This window comes from Nelumbo lutea, chromosome 6 (assembly GCF_056320005.1).
Source record: "Nelumbo lutea isolate HS-2025 chromosome 6, American lotus-T2T, whole genome shotgun sequence".
Lineage (NCBI taxonomy): Eukaryota > Viridiplantae > Streptophyta > Magnoliopsida > Proteales > Nelumbonaceae > Nelumbo > Nelumbo lutea.
Window position 1 is genome coordinate 9,818,273 of NC_142689.1, and position 22,975 is coordinate 9,841,247.

General features: G+C 38.5%; 1 protein-coding gene across 2 annotated transcripts; it reads left to right on the forward strand.

The window, feature by feature from the left end:
• The first annotated feature begins 17,231 nt into the window (after positions 1-17,231).
• Positions 17,232-22,876, forward strand: LOC148847254 (sulfite exporter TauE/SafE family protein 4-like). 2 transcript variants are annotated; one of them, XM_088949822.1, is made up of 12 exons: positions 17,232-17,971; positions 18,077-18,236; positions 18,396-18,596; positions 18,951-19,015; positions 19,126-19,174; positions 19,300-19,340; positions 19,474-19,560; positions 19,668-19,718; positions 19,820-20,059; positions 20,431-20,524; positions 22,219-22,359; positions 22,464-22,876. In XM_088949822.1, exons 1-12 carry the CDS (start codon positions 17,795-17,797, stop codon positions 22,541-22,543), a joined length of 1,386 nt encoding a protein of 461 aa, XP_088805948.1. In that variant the 5' UTR covers positions 17,232-17,794; the 3' UTR covers positions 22,544-22,876. The 2 variants fall into 2 exon arrangements, with proteins under 2 accessions (XP_088805948.1, XP_088805949.1); XM_088949823.1 differs by lacking the exon at positions 18,396-18,596 and having other exon boundaries at positions 17,488-17,971.
• The last annotated feature ends 99 nt before the right edge of the window (positions 22,877-22,975 follow it).

The window sequence follows — 22,975 nt, forward strand, 5'->3', positions numbered from 1 at the left end:
TCCCGTACTTAGTATTTATTACTCATGGGGAGATGTTCCCAATAATCCGGATATGTCGTTAAGGACCTCGGTGAACCCTGTTTTCCAACCAACCCATTTACATCGACTCCATGCATGTTTGACCCACATCCGACCCGCTCAGTGAGAACACCCGAAAGAAGAAAACCCCAATCGTTAAGGATTCAAATCCAAGGGTGCCCGTTAGGAGTGGTCACGAGTCAAGTTTTTCACGAGTTGTTCGAGTTTTGTTTGATTTAAATTGATTTTCAAGTTGAATTCGAGCTTGATATATAGGCTCGTTTGCTAATCGAGCTGAACTCGAGCCCAGTAAAACTCTACTTGTGAGGCTCGCAAGCATAGTATTAAATAAAATAATTTTTATTGTATACATATTACATACATACATATATACATATATACATGTATATAATATTTTTATTTTTATATACACGTATACATACATATAAATATATATAACAAATAATTTTTAATAACATTTTTATTTTTCATGTATAATAATAAATAATCTTTACAATTTTATTTGTATATATAATATTAAATAATTTTTATAATTATTAATTCTGTCTAAAAAATAAAAATAATAATTTTATACATATAATTTTTATTTTTCAAAAAAAAACATAGCTTATAGTTGAGCTCGAGCTCGAGCCTGATACTATTTCTGTGAACCAAGCTCGAATAGTCAAGTATTGGGCTCAGCTCGGCTCGGTTTGGCTCGAATCCACCCCTAATGGCCATTTATGCAACCCAACTTCAAACTTGTTATTGGAGAGTTTAGTGTCATGGAGTGACAAAATGGGGTGCTTGGCTAGAGGTTTTCTACATGTTTCTTGAGGCTTCTAGCCAATTCTGTAGGTTCTAGGCTGGTCCAGAGTGTTCTGGGGTGTTCTAGAGTGTTCTCCATGTGTCTAGAAGGGTCTAGATATTGGTGGAACTCTCTAGAACCTTGTGGAACAACCTATAGGGGTTATGAGTAATCTAGACTTCTTCCAAAGTGTTCTTGTATCATATGGAGAAGGCATCCCCTAGAAGAGTGTAGAAGGTAGAATGTTCTAGAGGTATCCTAGAGGGGGTAAGTGTATAAATAGGGGTCCCCTCCTTCATTTGCAACAGGTTTCAAAGTTGTATAAGACATCCAAGTTATAAGATTTCTTCTAGTGCAATATGATTTCTTCCGCTTACATTACTTGGCTTGTGTGCCTTGGTGAGCATCCTTGGCACTTAAGCAATCTAGCAAGAAGGGTCTTGGGTGTACAGTTTGGCTGACTTGCTTGGAGGGCCAAGTGAGTCATACGACTTAGCCAACGGGAGTAGTCTGGTCATGACAAGTGGTATCAGAGCAACTTTGCTAGGAGTGCGTGGGAGCTTGTGTGTGGACATGATGTTGGATGGACTCAACAATAGCAAGACACACGAATAGAAGAAGGACCACTCCAAGAAAACAAGGGGAGCGTCAAGGGACGTCCTTGTTGCCTTGGAGGCCATGATGGTGAGGTTGGAGCTTGCCATGGGAGACAAGTAAGACAAGTTCACAAACATGGGCAGTCGAGTTGATAGCCTGGAGGGCAAGCTGGTGGTCGTGGATCTTGCCTGACATGGGGAAGCCAAAGAATGGGAAGGGCTGGAAGCCAAGATGATGGGGAGCCTAGCCAAAGTCCAAATTAATGTGGACGAGGTGAAGATAGACATAGTGCTCTACAAGAAGCTGTTAGCACGGGATGAGGTGGGGACTCCATGGGACGTGCCAAAGGTAAGGGCACCTGAGTCACCTCACTTCAATGGTGCCAAGGATGCACGGGTGTTGGACAACTTTCTATGGCACATGGAGTAGGCCAAGGTACGTGTTGCCACTAGGTACTTAACCGACAAGATTTCTTATCGTGGAGGCAGCACTATGCAGACATGGAACAGGGGCAGTGTCACATTGACACTTGGGATGAATTTAAGTAGGACATCAAGCATCAATTCTATCCGGAGAACATAGAGTACTTGGTGCGGGATAACTTGAGGAAGTTGAAGCATACTGGGCCGATTAAGGACTATGTATGGGAGTTATCCTCACTCATGCTTGAGATACCCAACATGGCTGACCAGGAGTTGTTGTTCAACTTCATGGATGGACTCCAGCTATGGGCGGAAATGGAGTTGCAACACAAGGGCGTGCAAGATTTAGCCACTGCTTTGGCTGAGGTAGAAAAGTTGGGGGAGAGCAACATGGGTAGCTCAATGGAGCCCAAGTTTGCAAAGGGTGGCCACGGCGTAGGTGTGGGAGATCACCACAGCCACAGGGACGATCAGGGTATGTAGAGTGTTTACCAGGGCAAGGGGGCCCAAACCAAAACTCAGGACGGCAAGACCAATCCGCCTAAGTTAGGGGACAAGGGCAAGGCAAAATTGAGTTGCTTCATTTGTGAAGGGGACCACTATGCTCGCGACTGTCCACAACGGAGGGCACTTAGTGCACTAGTGGCACAGATGGGGCAGCAAGAAGACGGCCATGGGGAGGCCAAGATTGGGTCACTACAGTTGCTTTGTAGTGTTAAGAACCTGGAGGGGCCAGTTAAGGGGGCAACCAAGACCACAGTCGAGTCAAGGCTGATGTATGTTGAAACATTGATCAATGGTGAGAAGACCAAGGCCATGATGGACAAAAGGGCAACTCACAACTTTGTCTCAACTGGGGAGGCAAAGCACTTGGGCTTAAAGGTCACAAAGGGCACGTGCATGATCAAGGCATTTAACTCCCAAGCACATGAGATCGATGGCGTTACTCAAGGGGTGAGCATTTAGCTAGGGAACTGGCAAGGTACCATAGATGTGACCGTGGTGCCAATGGATGACTACCAGATGATATTAGGTATAGACTTCATCAACAACGTACAGGCTATGCCCATACCTTATGCGCAGGTGTTATGCATCATGGAGGCAGGGGCCTCATGCATGGTCCCTTTGGTGGATGGGACATGCGCAACATTGGAGAAGTTATTAGCCCTACAACTAGGTGTGGGGCAAGGCCAAGGGGGCCAATCTAATCTAGGGGTGGACAAACAACCAAGGGCAGCACAACACGACAAGCAGGTCCAAGGCGAGGACAAAGTCGTGTATGCAGGAACAAGTCAAGGTAGGGGCCAAGGCAAGGACACTGGCAGGGGCCAGACAACTAATCAAGATTGGAACAAATGGGTGGCTATAGTAGCTATGAAGGCTATGTATCCAAAGGGTAGGGAATCTGAGGAGATTACCACCAAGACCATGACTACTTTTCCTTGGATAACTCCATTGGTGGAGTACGAAGTCAAGTGGAAGGGGTTGCCAGCATCAAAAGCATCGTGGGTACGAGCGGACAAGTTGATTGCAGCCGGCTATGAAGACTTAATCAGGCAATGGAAGGCACAATTCAACTGAGTGCAACGAGGATGTTGCACAATTAGGTGGGGAGAATGTCATGGATTGACATAATGGGGTGCTTGGCTAGAGGTTTTCTACATGTTTCTTGAGGCTTCTAGCCAATTCATCTATAGGATTCTAAGTTGTTCCAGAGTGTTCTCCATGTGTCTAGAAGGGCCTAGATATTGGTGGAACTCTCTAGAACCTTGTGCAACAATCCAGGTTTGTGTGAAACAACCTAGAGGGGTTATGAGTAATCTAGACTTCCTCTAGAGTGTTCTTGTTTCATATGGAGAAGGCATCCCCTAGAAAAGTGTAGAAGGTAGAATATTCTAGAGGTGATTCTAGATGCCAATTGTACATAGTTCTAGAGGATTCCTAGAGGGGGTTAGTGTATAAAAAGGGGTCCCCTCCTTCATTTGCAACAGGCTTTGAAGTTGTAGAAGACATCCAAGTTGTAAAATTTCTTCTAGTGCAATACAATCTCTTTCTCTTACATTACTTGGTGTGCTCTTGTGTGCCTTGGTGAGTGTCCTTAGCACTTAAGCAACATAGCAAGAAGGGTCTTGGGCATGCAGTTTGACTGACTTGCTTGGAGGGCCAAGTGAGTGCCACACGACTTAGCCAATGGGAGTAGTCGGGTCGTGACATTAGGTTATGTTTGGGAGTATTTTTGTTTCTAAAATGACGTTTTAAGAAGTATGTTTTTAATGAGTGCTTATCTATATTAACATATTTGAGTGTTTGAACTTTGATGTAATGTTCTAAAAAGGACTTTTCCAAAATGTAAATGGGTTTCCTTTTCAAAATGGCTTTTTGGTGTTGTAAAATAGGCTTCTTTTGACTTTTACTAAATTGGCATTGTTGGTGAAAAAGCGCTAACTCACAACCAATGCCTTTAACCCTGATGTTTTATTTTGGTTAAAAAGATAAAAACTTGTGACCAACCAACCAGTATCATAAATGTATTAACCAATCAACCAGTATCAAAGCTTTTTTAGTATCATGTCTTTCTCTATCGCATCATAGATTTTCCCAACCACAAAAACAAACATTCACCGAGTTTGCAGTTGCCCATTTTCTTGATAAGCTGGGTTTGGGAAATAAGGGTTGCCACTTGTTCAATTTAGTTCTGTAGGATTGGATTCACCTAAACTAAATCTAATCAGATAAGAAATTAATAGCATCCAAAATCGGATGTATGAACAATGCATTCAAGTTCGACTTTGATCGGATTTTTCTGATTTGAAATTTCGTTCCATTCCAATGACTTACTCTATAGGCTCAATATAAAGTTGTATGGTTCAAAAGCCCAATTATATACTAAATACACTAAAGTCTTTCATATATATTTATATTAGTGGGGACCCATGCGATGCATAGAAAAATCTGAAAGATTTAATAATTTTGTTTATTATTAATTAATATTAAATTAATAATCAAAATTTGTTGTAATTAATTAAAAGTATACAAAGTTGTTGTCAATATCTAAAATTTTAATAATTGTATTTTTCATTTAATATTGATTTACATAAAATAATTATTGTTAATTTAATATGAATAAATATTTTTAATAAATTTAGTTTTATTAATAATTTGTAGTAATTTTAATAATAATTATTATTTTGTTATTTTTAAATGAAATTTTGACTAACTTTAAATAAATAAAAGTAATTATAAAAGCTAACATTTTTATTAATTTCACTAATAATTAATAATTATAGGAATGACAACGAAGTGGGTTCAGGGCGGGGCACTCCATCCTTGTCCTTGCCCCATAGTCAAGACACTCTACCACATCCCCAGTGTTAGTCGGGTTCAAAGCAAGGCAACCATTCCTCAATGTCAAGCGAATATAGGGGCAAGGCACCCCAACCCTCATCAAGGATGGGGAATCCTTGAATTTTCCTACCCCGTCCCTATTATTAGGTGGGTTCAAGAAGAGGTGTAAACCGGGTCGTGCTGGGCCGAGCCTCAATGTCAAGCGAGTTCAGGGGCAAGGCACCTCACCCCTCATCAAGGATGGGGAATCCTTAAATTTTCCCACCCCGTCCCCAGCATTATGTGGGTTCAAGAAAAGGTGTAAATCAGGTCGTGTTGGGCCGAGCCTTGGGCCAGGCCAAGCCGCAGACTGGGCCAAGCTATGAGAGGTCCATCTTTAAAAAAATTGAAAAAGATGTTTACATTTTTATTTCATATGATTTTTTATGTATACAATTGTTTATATATACAATTAGACCTATTCATTGGCCAGGTAGCCCGACGGTCTGACCCGTTATTTTTCAGACTTTGACAAAATTTTAGGCTTGTGGGCTCAAGCTTGGGCTTTCTCAAATAAGTCTAGGCCGATACTATTACATATATAAAAAAGTACTTGTGTTATATATAACAAATATAATATATACGCTTCTTAAATTATTAATAAATATCGATTTAGTATTAGGAAATAAAAATTAATTTATTAGTTTATTTTGCTAAATTAATATAATATTAGTTTATAAAAGTATACTGAAAATAAGATATTTTATGTACAGATTGGGCTTCGGGCTTTATATAGGGGCTTGGCTCGAGCTTAGAAAACCCAAAGGCTCTCTCTCTCTCTCTCTCAAATGTCTTTTTTTTTTTAAATGTAATAATAACATGCATTAAAATAAGAGGACTTAGAAAACCCAAAGGTCTCTCTCTAATAGTGTGCATTTTTATTAATCTAATCAATATAATCAATAAACAAATAAATATATATATATATATGTATATATAGAATCAGATTTTTATCAAATCAGATAGAGGTAAAATAATATATTATACTATATTTATGTATAAAAAAAATGTTAACATATATCCTTACACATTCTATTAAATTACATTAGACAGCCCAGGTGAACTTTCTAGGCCTGAATTTGAGCAGCATTAGGCCAGGTTTCTTTTGTTTAACAGATTTAAGTAACAGTAGGAATTTTGAGTGCTTTTGATTCTAAGAGTGCTTTCCACCTAATTGGAGTGCTTTTGATTTTCTTTTTTTCTTTTTTTTGACATAGATATAATTTGTGTTTCTTTTGTCTCAAGAATGAGAAAGCCAACTAACAAGATTACTCTTTTGTTTTTTTTGTTGTTGCATAATAGGTGGGAAGCAAAATTTGTGTTCTAAAAGGGACAAAAAAAAGGGTAAATTAAAAAGACCCCTGTACTATGGGATCTGTGACAAAGACCCCTTGTATTTTGTTTTGCGACAAAGGTCCTGTATTATAAAGACCGTTACAATATTGTTTACTTTTTATAATACCCTTGTAATAACACTGTTTATCTTCCCTGACCTCACGTACATTAACAACAGCGGCGGAGTGGCAGTAATCCCTCTGTCTTAGATTCCTTCACATTTCTGAAAAGTCAAATGACTTGATTCGTTAATTTCCAGAGTTCCGACGTCTGCAGACGATCCCGTTGATGAAGAGGTTACGGACACCGAGTGGTTCTTTCTTGTGTCGATGACGTAGTCGTTCATCAACGGTAGTGGCCTTCCTGGTCAGGCTTTCTTCGCGTCGTCTCCGATGTGGCTTGCTGGGGATGAGAAGCTTGCGAGCGGGCAAGACAAGGTCAAATTTTTGGATTGCGGATGATGATGTGTATACCTTCAGCCAACGGTGTGGTTGAATTGAGTTCGACGAAATTGATTTTTCACAGATTGAGAAAGCTTGAACTCGTGACAACCACAACACCATAAGTGGCTGAGCAAATAATTCTATCAGCAATCTCATGGCTCTGAGTATTTGAATATTTAGCTCTGTTTGCAACAAAACAAGCTATTCTTTGGAGCTTAAGCTCTGATTTAAGCCACTTACAGAAGCGTATCATATTGGAATTCTGGCCATGGCGGCCTGGCACAGGCGCCAACTTGGCAGCTTGGCACGGGCACGACCTGGCCCAGGCACGACCTGTGAGACGTGCTCACCAACAAATTCGGCATGTATATCCTAACTCTCCCACGATCCTTGGAAATTGGCCCACGTGTTGAACGATCCGGAGGGTGGTCAACGTGCATGACGGTTACCTCCAGGAATCTCAAACCACTTGGACGACCTCGCAGAAATCTCGGATGTGGTGTGTGAAGCCCACACCAAACAATGCCTATATAAAGGCACCAACCCCAAAGGCAAGTAAGCATATTCTAGCTCTCATACTTTATGATAATTTAGCTCACAGTCTACTATGAGAGTACTGACTTAAACATTGGAGCGACGTCACCGGGTTAGCCACCCCAGGTTCTCTCACATTTGGTTCCTTGCAGGTCTCTGAAGAGCAAGGAAGCTCGTCACCAGGCAGCTCGGCACCTGGTTAGTTCGGCACTTGCCCGGCACCTCGACACCTCCCAGGCAGCTCGGCACCTGGTTAGCCTGGCACCTCATAGGCAGCTTGCCACCTGGTCAGCTCGGCACCTGGTTAGCCTGGCATCTCATAGGCAGCTTGCCACCTAGTCAGCTCGGCACCTCATCTGCCTAGCTCGGCCCAGTCAGCTCGTCACCTAACCTACCCAGCTTGGCCCAGTTAACTCGGCACCTAATCTGCCCCCAACTCAGACCAAATGACGAGGTACTTAGCACAAAAAATTGACACATTACCAAAAACTGATTCATTAGGTCCAATCCAGATGTTGTTAAGGGAAAGGGGAAGAAAAGAGATCGGGGGAGAGAGAGAGAGAGGAGAGAGAGGGAGAGAGATAGAAATGTGAAGGAATGTGAAGTAGAGGGGATTACTGCCAGCCCGCTCGCCGCTGCTGTTAGTGTATATGAGGTCAAGGAAGATGAATAGTATTTTTCTTGTCCAAGTAGTTATTACAAGGATAGTATGGGGATTAAACAATATTGTAACGGTCTTTTTAGACGAAAGGCTAACGGAAGGGGGTCTTTGTCTCACGGTCATAGTACAGGAGGAGCGTCTTTGTCACAGACCCCATAGTACAAGGGGAGTCTTTATAATAAATATTTCAAGCAAATGGATCCTTTCCTTTAATTTAGCGCCTGTCTCTCTCACCCCTAAAATTTGTCCAAATACTTGGCTATCTCTTCTTGCATTTCTTCCCTCACCTTTTCCTCCATGTCTGGTTTTCATTCCTTTTAGTATTACATCTTTACTATTCTCAATATCACCTATAAAGTACCTTATTTGTATAGAATAGAACATGCATGATTTATTGTGGTTGTTGCTTGAAATCATTCATCCAACAGTTGTGACAGATTTTGTGTGGTTAGCATTGGTCCTAATCCAATTGTTTTTGCTTTTGAATGATTTTATAAGCATTGGTCCTAATCCAATTGTTTTTTGCTTTTCAATGACTTTATAAGCATTGGTCCTGATCCAATTGTTTCCCTCTTTTTACAAGCAAGGCCATAACTCCATCATGCAGTAAAGACTGAGGCCCCACTTGGTTCGTGAGAATAGAGGTCTAGACTTGGAATCAGAATCGGAATACGCTATTCCGATCTCAATCCTGTTGGAATGGCATTCCCCCATTTGAGGGAACGGTCATTTCCTGTCTTTTTCTTAGAAGTAAAATTCCATTCTTCCTTGATTTCAATTCTTATTCTTATTTTTATCTGAACAAAAAAGACTATGAAAATAAATCATTCCGATTCCAATTCTGAAGGATTTCGATTCTAACTACAAACGAAACATGGTTGGACATGATCAATTTTTGTGATTAATTACTGCACTTCTAGTGTTTGATCATTAGCTTATGCTTGTAATTGGACTCGACTGCTCTCTTTCTTTCAGAAGGGAAGGATGGATGACAGCAGCACATGGATGGACGAGCTGTCATATGTATATACAGTTTAAGAGTGCCAGCATGGGAACAATCCAACTGGTGCAGAGCAAGAATATTCCACAGTCGAACAGATGAAAGGTACGTAGATGGAGATATATAACGAAAAGTATGACAAATTTTTTATCTCGAATGGGTGCACCCTCTTTTCTTTTTTTTTTTGTTAAACTCCAACTATCAATGCATGTAATGGGTTGGCTCCAAAGTAAATTTCTTTTTTTTTTTTTTGTCCTTTTTCTGGCTTTTCTTTTCATTCATTCATTCTTTTTCTTTGTTTGGTTAATGGGCACATACATATACACAAACTGACTGATATGGACTGATACAACCAATACATATATCCATGGCCATCCATCCATCTATACTATACTACTATAAAAAGTGGAAATAGTTCCTATGGCTTTTTGAGTTTTTCTTTACCAAAATGCCCTTCCTTTTGAATTCAAATCCCTCTATTTGTAGGGTAGAAACTGTAATTCGAATACTACTGTTAAATTCATCATTGAATCCTATGTTTAAGTTACCTTTGTTTTTCATCATTAAATTTCACTAATCAAGTCCATTAATAATAATTTCAATGCTATAAAAACCTATATTTTAAAACAGTTCACAAATAAAACCACTTTTTTTTTCAAATAGTAGGTAAGTATTCAAACAATTGAGTCAAATAGGTCAACCCATTACCTCACAATTAAATACTAAAACTTTTAAAATATAAACTGGCAAATCTCTAATATTATATTCGTCATCTTAAACAAAAATAAGTATGATAAATAAGAAGTTTGTGTTATTAATCATGAAAATAGGCCATATGAAAGTGAAACCATTTTTGTATATGTGTGACAGGTCAATGGTTCAATCATTAGGGGTCAAATGAATCAACTCATGTTGTCATAGTTAAACAATAAAATATTTAAAATAAAAAATACAAATAATTATGAAAACACACAAAATAAAAAATCATACACATCTCTAATATTACATATTAGTCATATTAAACAAAATAAGGGTGATAGACGATAATTAGATTTATTATTGAGTTCAATGATATATGCAATTTAAAATCAGCCTAAACATGAAACCTTTTGCACCAAATAGGTCAATCCATGGTGTCATAATTAAATAATAAATATTTAAAAATATAAAAATGCAAAAGAATACAAAAAATGTCTAGAAATTTTGTAGAAAACATTTGGCCACATCTATAATATCACTTATTTATTGTATTAAACAAAAATAAGTGTGAAAAATATGGTTTATTTTTTGTAGTAGTGAAAATGAGATATGATAAAAATGACCCAAAAGTAAACCAATTTTTTCATCCATGCAAGTGGTGGGACAACAATTCAACCATTTAGGAAAAATGGGTCACCATTTTGTTGAACGAGCTAATGGCTTTTTACAAACAAATAATTTAATGATAAATGGACTCAAAATACTAGTTTGATGATGGGTCAATCTTTCAACCAATTGATTTGACCATGAGATAAAAAAAACACTAATAAAAAACTAGTATTCCAAAAATCAAATGTAACCATATTTCCCTCTTAATCAAATTAGTGAGTGTGTGATGTCATAAATTAAATTATAAAATATAAAATATAAAAATATTATAAAATTTATAAAAAATACTTTTGTGCCTCTTTAATTGTGAGGGCAGAAAATGTAACTAGAACTATAACTTTTTATCACATTTAATTCCATTTAATTATGTCTTATATATAAGGTATTAACTTTCATTCTCCCTCATTAAATCTTATATTTAGGGTATTTTCTCATTATTAAATTCTATTAGTTAGATTCTATATCTAATACTTTAATAAATGCAAATCCATGCTTTTTAAAACCAAATCACTTCTTTGTTTAAGTGGCAAATAAGCAATTTAACCATCTAAGTCAAAATGGTCAACCCATGATGTCTTACTTAAATAATAATTTTTTAAATAAATACAAAAAATAAAAAATCTAGGTACATCTCTAATATTTCATATTAATCATATTAAAAAAATAAGTATGAAAAATGAGAATTATTTTTATAGATGATGGAAATAAAATACAAAATTAAAAATAACCCAAAAATAAAATTATTCTCCTATTTGATGGTAGGTCAATAGTTCAACCTTTTGGGTCAAATGTGTCAACTGTTGATGTCATAGCTAAGTAATAAAAATTAAAAAACATAAAAGTACAAAAATCATGAAAAATGCAAAAATTTTGCAAAAAACATGTCATCTTAAAAACAAAATTAAGTGTGATAAATAAAAAGTATTTTTATATTATAGAAATATGAAAAAAATGTAAAAAAAATGGACACATATAATTGGGACACAAGACATGAAAAATTACAAGAAATCCAATAGACCTATATATATAATTGATTTGGGTCTTACTTGATTTATAAAAGCAAAAAAAAAAAAGGTCCAAAATCTATATAATCGATTTCATCAATTTAGTTCTATTAGGTAGACGACCCAACCCATTGACAGTTCTAATCTAAATATTGGTTTGTCGCTATATTTAGTGATTTATTTGTATATAACCGAATTTCTTTTTACATTTTTCATTGATTCAATCAAGACCTAGACAGTTGGTTGGTAAAGCCTCCTATTAATTATAGTAGAGACTTAGGATCGAATCCCGCCTGCACCTAAATTGGGAGAATTATGGGTATGAGGGATGAACTACCCCTATTGCATAGCCCCTTGGAACAGAAAATTAAGACCATCAGTAGCCAAGAGAATGGGTAAATGATCATTTTTTTAGTAATTCTTACTCCACAAGTCTATAACTTGTTTGTTTGCATAATCTCCTGGTCTAACTCTTATGTATAAAATATTGCATATATAATATTTTATATTAATTCATTAAATATTTGTATACAAGTGTCATATTATAATATTTAAAATATAAAATATAAAATATAACATAAAATAATATACATATAGGCCGGGCCTAAACATAAAGTATAGGCACCAGACCGACATTTCCGGGCTGGAGCTGAAAATGATCACCCCTGGTACAATGCCACCATAGAAGTGGGTATGGATGTAAAAATAGAAGCCATGAAAGGGTAAAACGGAAATTACATGAGATGGCATATATGGAGCAGGAGATCAAAGAATCAACAGCTTACCTAGCGGCTAATGCAACGTTGCTACCAGGATCTGGATCTCCCTTTTACTCACTTAGTGGCAATGATTTTCTCAATTTCTGTCTAACTTCTCCTTACAAGATTTTTCTTCTCTAGTGTGTTTGAATGGGTCATATAAAATGTGATACAGTCCAATACGGAGATGTATCTTGCTAATATGCATCATTCGGGATCGGTGGATTAGCTGGAGATAAAAACATAGCTGGGTTACTGTTTATGGTTTGAACACGCCAGTGTTCAGTATTGCTGGGTCCCAGATGGGTCCATTGTGAACATTGGCGTGTTCAACTGTGATAGATAGTTCAGTTGGGTGTGTATGATTTTGTCTTCAATTCATCTGGACCAGTATGATTAATGATATATATATATATCTAGTTCTAACATACTCTACAATAGATCTGTTCATGGGTTGGATAGCCCGATGGGCTGGCCCAGCCCCTGGATGGACTTGAGCATGCGTTTTAGCCTATGGGCTTGACCTCGGGCCTAAAAGACTGAACCCAACTATTTTACGGGCCGGGCTTGGGATTTATTAAAAAAGCCCGGCACGAGCCCAACTTTTATATAAGTTAAACCCTAAATTCCTAAATTGCCCCGTGAATTCTTAAAACTTTTCTTTTCATTCTCCTTTCTTACTCTCACTCTCAAAAGAAGCTCTCATTTCTCCATCTCAACTCTCAGAACCGATGAACCCAATTGCACCTGCAAACTCAGGCACCACCAGAACTATTTGTCTCTCTCTTCGGCGGTGATCTCTCTCTCTCTCTCCAACCGGCACCGTTTTCATCTTCTTTCTTCTCGTTCTTAGTTCTCTCTCTTCTTAGAACTAGGTCTTCTATCTTCTCAGTTCTCTCTCTAGTTAGCGCCACCAGAGCCCAAACACACCGTTTTCATTCTACGAACTCAGGCACTAGCGGCTGGCGCCACCAGATCTAGATCGTCTCTCTCTCTAGTGGCTCTCTCTCTCTCTATTTGGCATTGTTGTCATCTTCTATCTTCTCACTTTCTCGATATCTATTCTCACTCTCAGATTCCCAGGAATCGGCGAAGTCAACAGGCACCATTCTCTCAATCTTACTCCACAAGTCTATAACTTGTTTGTTTGCATAATCTCCTGGTCTAACTCTTATGTATAAAATATTGCATATATAATATTTTATATTAATTCATTAAATATTTGTATACAAGTGTCATATTATAATATTTAAAATATAAAATATAAAATATAACATAAAATAATATACATATAGGCCGGGCCTAAACATAAAGTATAGGCACCAGACCGACATTTCCGGGCTGGAGCTGAAAATGATCACCCCTGGTACAATGCCACCATAGAAGTGGGTATGGATGTAAAAATAGAAGCCATGCAAGGGTAAAACGGAAATTACATGAGATGGCATATATGGAGCAGGAGATCAAAGAATCAACAGCCTACCTAGCGGCTAATGCAACGTTGCTACCAGGATCTGGATCTCCCTTTTACTCACTTAGTGGCAATGATTTTCTCAATTTCTGTCTAACTTCTCCTTACAAGATTTTTCTTCTCTAGTGTGTTTGAATGGGTCATATAAAATGTGATACAGTCCAATACGGAGATGTATCTTGCTAATATGCATCATTCGGGATCGGCGGATTAGCTGGAGACAAAAACATAGCTGGGTTACTGTTTATGGTTTGAACACGCCAGTGTTCAGTATTGCTGGGTCCCAGATGGGTCCATTGTGAACATTGGCGTGTTCAACTGTGATAGATAGTTCAGTTGGGTGTGTATGATTTTGTCTTCAATTCATCTGGACCAGTATGATTAATGATATATATATATATCTAGTTCTAACATACTCTACAATAGATCTGTTCATGGGTTGGATAGCCCGATGGGCTGGCCCAGCCCCTGGATGGACTTGAGCATGCGTTTTAGCCTATGGGCTTGACCTCGGGCCTAAAAGACTGAACCCAACTATTTTACGGGCCGGGCTTGGGATTTATTAAAAAAGCCCGGCACGAGCCCAACTTTTATATAAGTTAAACCCTAAATTCCTAAATTGCCCCGTGAATTCTTAAAACTTTTCTTTTCATTCTCCTTTCTCACTCTCACTCTCAAAAGAAGCTCTCATTTCTCCATCTCAACTCTCAGAACCGATGAACCCAATTGCACCTGCAAACTCAGGCACCACCAGAACTATTTGTCTCTCTCTTCGGCGGTGATCTCTCTCTCTCTCTCCAACCGGCACCGTTTTCATCTTCTTTCTTCTCGTTCTTAGTTCTCTCTCTTCTTAGAACTAGGTCTTCTATCTTCTCAGTTCTCTCTCTAGTTAGCGCCACCAGAGCCCAAACACACCGTTTTCATTCTACGAACTCAGGCACTAGCGGCTGGCGCCACCAGATCTAGATCGTCTCTCTCTCTAGTGGCTCTCTCTCTCTCTATTTGGCATTGTTGTCATCTTCTATCTTCTCACTTTCTCGATATCTATTCTCACTCTCAGATTCCCAGGAATCGGCGAAGTCAACAGGCACCATTCTCTCAATCTTACTCCACAAGTCTATAACTTGTTTGTTTGCATAATCTCCTGGTCTAACTCTTATGTATAAAATATTGCATATATAATATTTTATATTAATTCATTAAATATTTGTATACAAGTGTCATATTATAATATTTAAAATATAAAATATAAAATATAACATAAAATAATATACATATAGGCCGGGCCTAAACATAAAGTATAGGCACCAGACCGACATTTCCGGGCTGGAGCTGAAAATGATCACCCCTGGTACAATGCCACCATAGAAGTGGGTATGGATGTAAAAATAGAAGCCATGCAAGGGTAAAACGGAAATTACATGAGATGGCATATATGGAGCAGGAGATCAAAGAATCAACAGCCTACCTAGCGGCTAATGCAACGTTGCTACCAGGATCTGGATCTCCCTTTTACTCACTTAGTGGCAATGATTTTCTCAATTTCTGTCTAACTTCTCCTTACAAGATTTTTCTTCTCTAGTGTGTTTGAATGGGTCATATAAAATGTGATACAGTCCAATACGGAGATGTATCTTGCTAATATGCATCATTCGGGATCGGTGGATTAGCTGGAGACAAAAACATAGCTGGGTTACTGTTTATGGTTTGAACACGCCAATGTTCAGTATTGCTGGGTCCCAGATGGGTCCATTGTGAACATTGGCGTGTTCAACTGTGATAGATAGTTCAGTTGGGTGTGTATGATTTTGTCTTCAATTCATCTGGACCAGTATGATTAATGATATATATATATATATATATATCTAGTTCTAACATACTCTACAATAGATCTGTTCATGGGTTGGATAGCCCGATGGGCTGGCCCAGCCCCTGGATGGACTTGAGCATGCGTTTTAGCCTATGGGCTTGACCTCGGGCCTAAAAGACTGAACCCAACTATTTTACGGGCTGGGCTTGGGATTTATTAAAAAAGCCCGGCATGAGCCCAACTTTTATACAAGTTAAACCCTAAATTCCTAAATTGCCCCGTGAATTCTTAAAACTTTTCTTTTCATTCTCCTTTCTCACTCTCACTCTCAAAAGAAGCTCTCATTTCTCCATCTCAACTCTCAGAACCGATGAACCCAGTTGCACCTGCAAACTCAGGCACCACCAGAACTATTTGTCTCTCTCTTCGGCGGTGATCTCTCTCTCTCTCTCCAACCGGCACCGTTTTCATCTTCTTTCTTCTCGTTCTTAGTTCTCTCTCTTCTTAGAACTAGGTCTTCTATCTTCTCAGTTCTCTCTCTAGTTAGCGCCACCAGAGCCCAAACACACCGTTTTCATTCTACGAATTCAGGCACTAGTGGCTGGCGCCACCAGATCTAGATCGTCTCTCTCTCTAGTGGCTCTCTCTCTCTCTCTCTATTTGGCATTGTTGTCATCTTCTATCTTCTCACTTTCTCGATATCTATTCTCACTCTCAGATTCCCAGGAATCGGCGAAGTCAACAGGCACCATTCTCTCAATCTTAGAGGGCACCGACGCTCAGACTCCCAGGTTGGGCTTCGAGCTTTTTATGAGGGTCGGGCCGGGCTCGAGCTTGAAAAATTTATGTTAATGAAGAGCAAAAGCCCAGCCCGAGCCTGGCCCATGAACAAGTCTACTCTATAACCATGATCATGAATACTGATATGATACGCCCCATTTTTGTACTTTTTCATTAATCATTATTACTTCTCTCAAGCCAAAAGAAAAAGACTACTGTTTGGATCATAGTCGAGTTGGCCTTGTACGCCATGTGGCCGCCAAGTCACTACCCAGTCACCTCGGCCACATCGGTGCTGCCCTACCAGCTCCGTAGCACACACCGACTCTGCGACCATGACCGCGCTAAATTACTTCTGTAGTCCCCACCTTATCCTCCCAGCCACGTCAACTCCACATCATACAAACAAGTACAACCAAGAACAGGAGAGGATGGGACAACCCCACTAGGGATTAGAACTCTATCCCGAAGACCTCAACGGTTAGCCTTATCCCGGTAGCCCCTAAAGCCCGATCTGATCAGGACAAAGACCTTCAGCTATAAAAAGGTATCTCCCGCTCAAGATAAGGGATTCAAACTTCTAGCACCCGTACTATTACTTTGCTTGGACCAGTGCCCTCATTGCACGGACTGATCACTCACCACTTTCTACTGACTTGAGCATCGAAGTGCCTACCCTAGAATAACTTTTCATATCAACCTTCCACCTTGCACTTGCACTCTAGGTGAGGATTATCTGATTATGACCTAAGTTAGTGCGCCACCTCGGTTCGAACATGTTCAACTGACTGACATGAACTTAAAAACCTGAGAGGAAGAGGGGAGAAAACCTTTGGCAATTTACAGGAGAGTAGAATTTGAAGCACAACCTACGAGGAACTAGATAGAGACATTCACTTTTGCCACGACGACGTCACCTAAGATTCTAATTTGCCACGACAATGGAAGGCTTTGGGTTTCGTGGCTTGAGCGACTCCTTAGTGCAATAGAACGACCCCGACATGACAAATGATGGAATCCAGTATTGTTACTGATGAATTCGACAATGAAATCCCGTTTGGTTTGATTTACCGACTCTGCCCCCTCTCTCTCTCTCTCTCTCTCTCGTGGCTTATCGTCACCCACCAATCACCATGAAAAAGCAAAGCAAAAGTACGTAGGCGAAATTGTAGTGCTCTCCCCGTCTCTATTCTCTACTCTCTAATGTCTTATGTCTCATCATCATCATCAGTTCATCACCATAAATGTGAGTTGGATCGAGCACATAAAGCCGCATTCTTCATTCGCAACTCTGCAATAGAGCAGACCAGAATATAGATTTCACAGAGAGGAAGAACTCTTTCTCTTTGGCTTTTCTCGAGTCAGGTGGTGGGCTGATCGAGCAGAGCAAGGGCAGACAACATGACAACGAGAAGGTTCCTACTGTATCTGCTTTGTGGTTTCTCCATGGCAATTCTGTCGACGTTCTTCCTCGCCGATTCTCATGACTATAACTACCCACGTCGTCTATACTCTCTACAATCAACTTCAGTGCAATACCCAACTGAAGCATTGAACAACCGCCTCAAAGTTTGGCCTGTATTTATCTCTATCTCCATTTCTATCTTTCATTCCTCTCTCTCTCTCTCTCTCTCTCTCTCTCTCTCTGCGCTAAAAGTTTTCTGGTTGCTGAGTGTATATCAGAAATTGAAGTTTAGCTGGAGAATTGTATTGGCGACGGTGATTGGGTTTCTAGGATCGGCTTTTGGAATGGTGGGTGGCATCGGAGGAGGAGGAATCTTTGTTCCAATGCTTAATTTGATTGTGGGATTCGATACGAAATCTGCTGCGGCTCTTTCCAAATGTAAACCCATCTGTTCTTCTCTTTTTACCCTTCTCTGCTTTTACCTTTTGAGAAGTCTACCAAACAACTTTTTTTGGATGAAAACATAATTTTGAAAATCAAAAGATGAGAAGAAATAAGTGAGATGATAACGAGAGTTGGGTAACTATTTGGTTGCAGGTATGATCATGGGTGCATCAACGTCGTCCGTTTGGTATAATTTAAGGGTACCCCATCCAACAAAGGACGTGCCCATCATAGACTATGACTTGGCACTTCTCTTCCAGCCCATGCTCATGCTTGGCATCACCATTGGTGTGGCTCTTAGTGTTGCCTTCCCTAACTGGCTCATCACTGTTCTCGTCATCGTTCTCTTCTTGGGTAAATTGTAGATACTACCTACGTACAACAAAACTGCTATGATAGTAGATACTCCCTTTTTTTTTTCTGAAAGGAGAGAGAGCCCTGTGTCTAAATGAAGAAATCCTCTAGTTTGAGGGATTTGATTTAATATATATACTAGATAATGATCACCTGTTATTTATATGGTAAATTTAAGTTAGAGTTTTTGAGGGTTGAAAGAACTATATTCCAAATACTGTATCGTGAAATTTACCCCCCCACCCCCACAAAAAAAAAAAAAAAAAACTATATCTTGATGAGAAGATAGGTGGGCACTTCCACCTGTCTAAGTAGAAGTAAAGGATGACATAAGTCATAAGTTTTAATCCACAGGGACGTCGTCGAGGTCTTTTTTCAAGGGAATCGAGATGTGGAATCAAGAGACAATAATTTTGAAGGTGGGTTCTGAAGACTGAGTTACAATTAATTAACCAAGAGGAATTATTTTAATTCTTTATGGTCATTAATGATTTCCACGCTCTTTTGGTTTTGTGGGGAAAATATACAGAAAGAACAGGACAAGCAACAAGAAGCTCCAGCAAACTATCATGGCGAACGTAAGGCTACTATAGAAGACATTGAATTATCAGAAATTTTCTTCTTTCTTTTAATATAATTAATCTGGACTTATTATAATTTGCTTGTTGTTTCTCGATCGGTTTTGCATCTCTGATTGATGCAGAGTATGAGCCTCAGGTTCTTCGAACAGAGAAACCCCAGTTGGTGAGCCATTCCCATCCACTTTGATTCTTCTTCTCTTTTCTTTTCTTTTCTTTTCTTTTCCAGTCTTATGTTTTTTAAGAACCAAGCTGATTAGTTGAACTTGTTTTCCTTATTTACCTTTCATCATCTTCAGGAAATACTACGTTTCAACTTGAGGTGGCAAAGGATTCTTGTGCTATTACTCGTATGGTTTTCGTTTCTATTTCTTCAGGTCTTCAAGGCACGTTCTCTCTCTCTCTCTCTCTCTCTCTCTCTCTCTCTCTCTCTCTCTCTGTCTGTGAACAGAATCTCAAGGACCACATTTAATTTCTTGGTTCTGGGTTGCAGAATGGTACAGCAGTCTGCGGTGCATGGTATTGGGTGCTCAATGTCTTACAGGTGGGTGATGAATGCACTGGAAATGCTTTTGCTTAATTTGTTCTGAAGTGAGTCTGGAATGTTAATCTGACGATACACAACACACTGTTGGCTTTGATTAGTTTCCGGTGGCGCTGCTTGTGCATGGGTATGAAGCAAGGAAACTGTACAAGGAGAGCAGGAACAGGAGAGTGGTTGGAAACTCAGAGGCAGTTTGTGAGGCCACAATCGACTGGACAGCACTGCACCTTGCATTCTGTGCTTTCTGTGGCATCATGGGAGGAATTGTTGGTGGCCTGCTGGGTTCTGGTGGTGGATTCATATTGGGGCCACTCCTCTTAGAGCTTGGAGTCATCCCCCAGGTATGAAAATTGATATTTGGCACATGCTCTGGTATGCAATGCAAAGAGTGACTTGATGTTTGGTTTACGGTAATAGGGATCTGAAATCGAAATCGAAATGGATTATTCCCAAGAATGGCATTTCCCCATTTGAGGGAATGAAATCTTATTCTTGCTCATTTTGATTTCTATTCCCATTCTCATTTTTATCTGAATCAAACGGACTATGAGATATTCAGAAATGGGAATAGACCATTCTGATTTCAAAGGATTTCAATTCCAATTACAAATCAAATAGATTCTTAGTGTTTGATTTGTAGCCCAACCCAACCCATGTAATTTAACAGCGACAAGGCTTTGTTGAGTTCTTACATTTGGTATTTGATTTGTAGGTTGCAAGTGCTACAGCAACATTTGTTATGATGTTCTCATCCTCTCTATCTGTGGTGGAGTTTTATTTACTCAAAAGATTCCCTATTCCCTATGGTAGCTCTCTCCTCCTTTTTTCCTCTTATCATTTTCTTTGTTTCAATCACTATTCCAAATTATATAATAACAGGAAGTCACTATGGGTGTTCTCCAATATGAATTGTTTTTCTTTATTGTGATTCTAAATTAAAATATGCAAAGCATGTTCCTTGTTGTGTAATTTTTCTTCTTTTTTTTTCCTATTTTTTCCAAGGACTTAAAGAAACTTGTTCTCCGAATTGCATGATTTTGTTTTTTATGCACAAAACATGTCCCTTGTTTTTCATGATTTTGTTCTAGTTTCAAAAACTTACCTCCGGAGGTATGATTTTATGTTTCATAAAACATACAATGCTCAAATAGATATTCTGATTTATCAAGGGAGTGTTGGTTCGATGGGCATTTATCAAGGGAGTGTTTGTCAAGTAAACATTTATCTGAAAAATGATACTTTAAATATTTTTTTTGCTTTTTCTATTTGGTTGGGCATTTTATGAATAACACCCCATAAAGTTGATTTCTACCTTAGCTTAAAGTGTGCCATATTAGCATTTCAATTCAAGAAATGCCCAAGGGTTAAGGGAAGCGAGAATTTGACGTTTCCTCACATGCCTCATGTACATAAATCAAAGTGTTTCATTTTTTAATGTTTATTTGATTAACGATGAAACCAAACAATGGTTTCATATGCAATAAACACCAATGCCTATGTGGCACTAATGTGGTGGCGTTTTTTCAATAAACGCCCATGAAACCAAACATAGCCATAGTAAGTTCATGTGTGTATGTAAGCAAACCATCTAAGCCATATATGGGAGTGCTTAAGTTAAAAATAAGTGCTTAAAAACAAGTATTTATTCAAATAAGCACTTATTTGCATTTGACACCCAACTTTTCAAGTGCTTATTTTTTAGATAAGCATTTATTTTATATTGGGTGTTTGTTAGTCTTTTTCTCTAATAAGCACTTAAATAAGCATTTGTGACTATTTTGTCCATTTTTTTCAAATTTTCAAAATATACTCTTTGAAAGAACTTTAATAAAAGTATTTTTATGAAAGTGCCCCTACAAAAGCACTTTTATGAAAGCACCTTTATAAAAGTAGTACTTTAATAAAAGTGGTTTCATAAAAGTACTTTTATAAAATTCAACTAGTGATAATTTTATAAGTGGTATTTCAGAATTCAACTAGGGATAATTTTGAAAGAAAAAAAAAAATTGAATAAGTGCTTATGGTATAAGCACTTAAAAGAGGCTGGAAATTTGGGCTTAAAAAATAAGCCATTGTTTTTAAAATAAGCACTTATTTTGAGCCTATTTCTCAGATACCAATAAATGATTAATGGCCCAAATAAGCACTCCCAAACATGTCCCAAATCTACTTTCTCTCATTTTATCACTTATTGGAGTTGTTCCCTATTCCTTTGAATGATTTCATTTCTATTTCTATACTATGTACATTTTTTTTAGTTTCTCTACACATTCATCTCTACATATACATTTCTGCCGCACTTTTTTGTTTTTTACATGTTTCTTGGCTGTCCAATACTCTGCTCCATACAGCATTACCCATCATTTTCCTTGTACCAAAATTAAAATGGTTTTAACTGTCTATAGAAAGACATCTCCAGGTAGTTTTTTTCCTATTTGTTTATAGAAAGAGAAGGACATATCCACACATTCATCTCAACATACACAATTCCTATTTGCAGCTTTGTATCTTATAACAGTGTCAATGATGGCCGGATTATGGGGACAGTTCCTTATAAGAAAAGTGATTGAATTTCTAAAGAGAACTTCCATTGTAGTCTTTATTCTGTCTTCTGTCATCTTTGCAAGCGCAGTAACAATGGGTAACTCTAGTTTCTTCCCACATTATGTCTTCTGTCTTCAGTCTATACTTGCCATAAGAGAGTAAACTGGGACCTCTGCACTACACATTTTTTATTTTTTGCAGGCGTCGCTGGCATCAAGAACAGTATCCTAATGATACATAACCATGAGTACATGGGTTTCTTGTGCTTCTGTGAAAGTTGATTACTTCCTCCATAGCAGATAGCAGATAGAGAGCTCACAGAAAGGGTAGGAAGAGGATAAGAGATATTGGCTTGAATTCTACCAAAATCAGTACAAAGGGCGTTGGCCAACACCTGATTGACCAGCCCAACTATATTGCTATCCAAACAATTAATAATAGTAATAATGATGTCTCCTATGGTTGCTGTTGGGTGTTGACTACCTACTTGTTAACACCACCTCTGTTTTTTTTTTTGTTTTTTTTATGTTAGCTTTTGGTTAACACTAAGACAAGTTGATTGCTTACCTTACCTATGATATAATTGTGCTAGAAGATGCCATGTTGCCTTACCACCAATGGACTGAGAAGCTTGATGGGTAGAGCAATGATCACTAGAATCATCTTGGTAGCACCAATAATCAATTCTCTTTTTAATTTAAAAACCGACCTAG

Coding starts and splice junctions, on each gene's coding strand:
- LOC148847254 (XM_088949822.1), top strand. CDS start 17,795: ATGACAACGAGAAGGTTCCTACTGTATCTGCTTTGTGGTTTCTCCATG. Junction 18,597..18,950: donor CGTCATCGTTCTCTTCTTGG/GTAAATTGTAGA, acceptor TTTAATCCACAG/GGACGTCGTCGAGGTCTTTT. Junction 20,060..20,430: donor AGCTTGGAGTCATCCCCCAG/GTATGAAAATTG, acceptor TTTGATTTGTAG/GTTGCAAGTGCTACAGCAAC.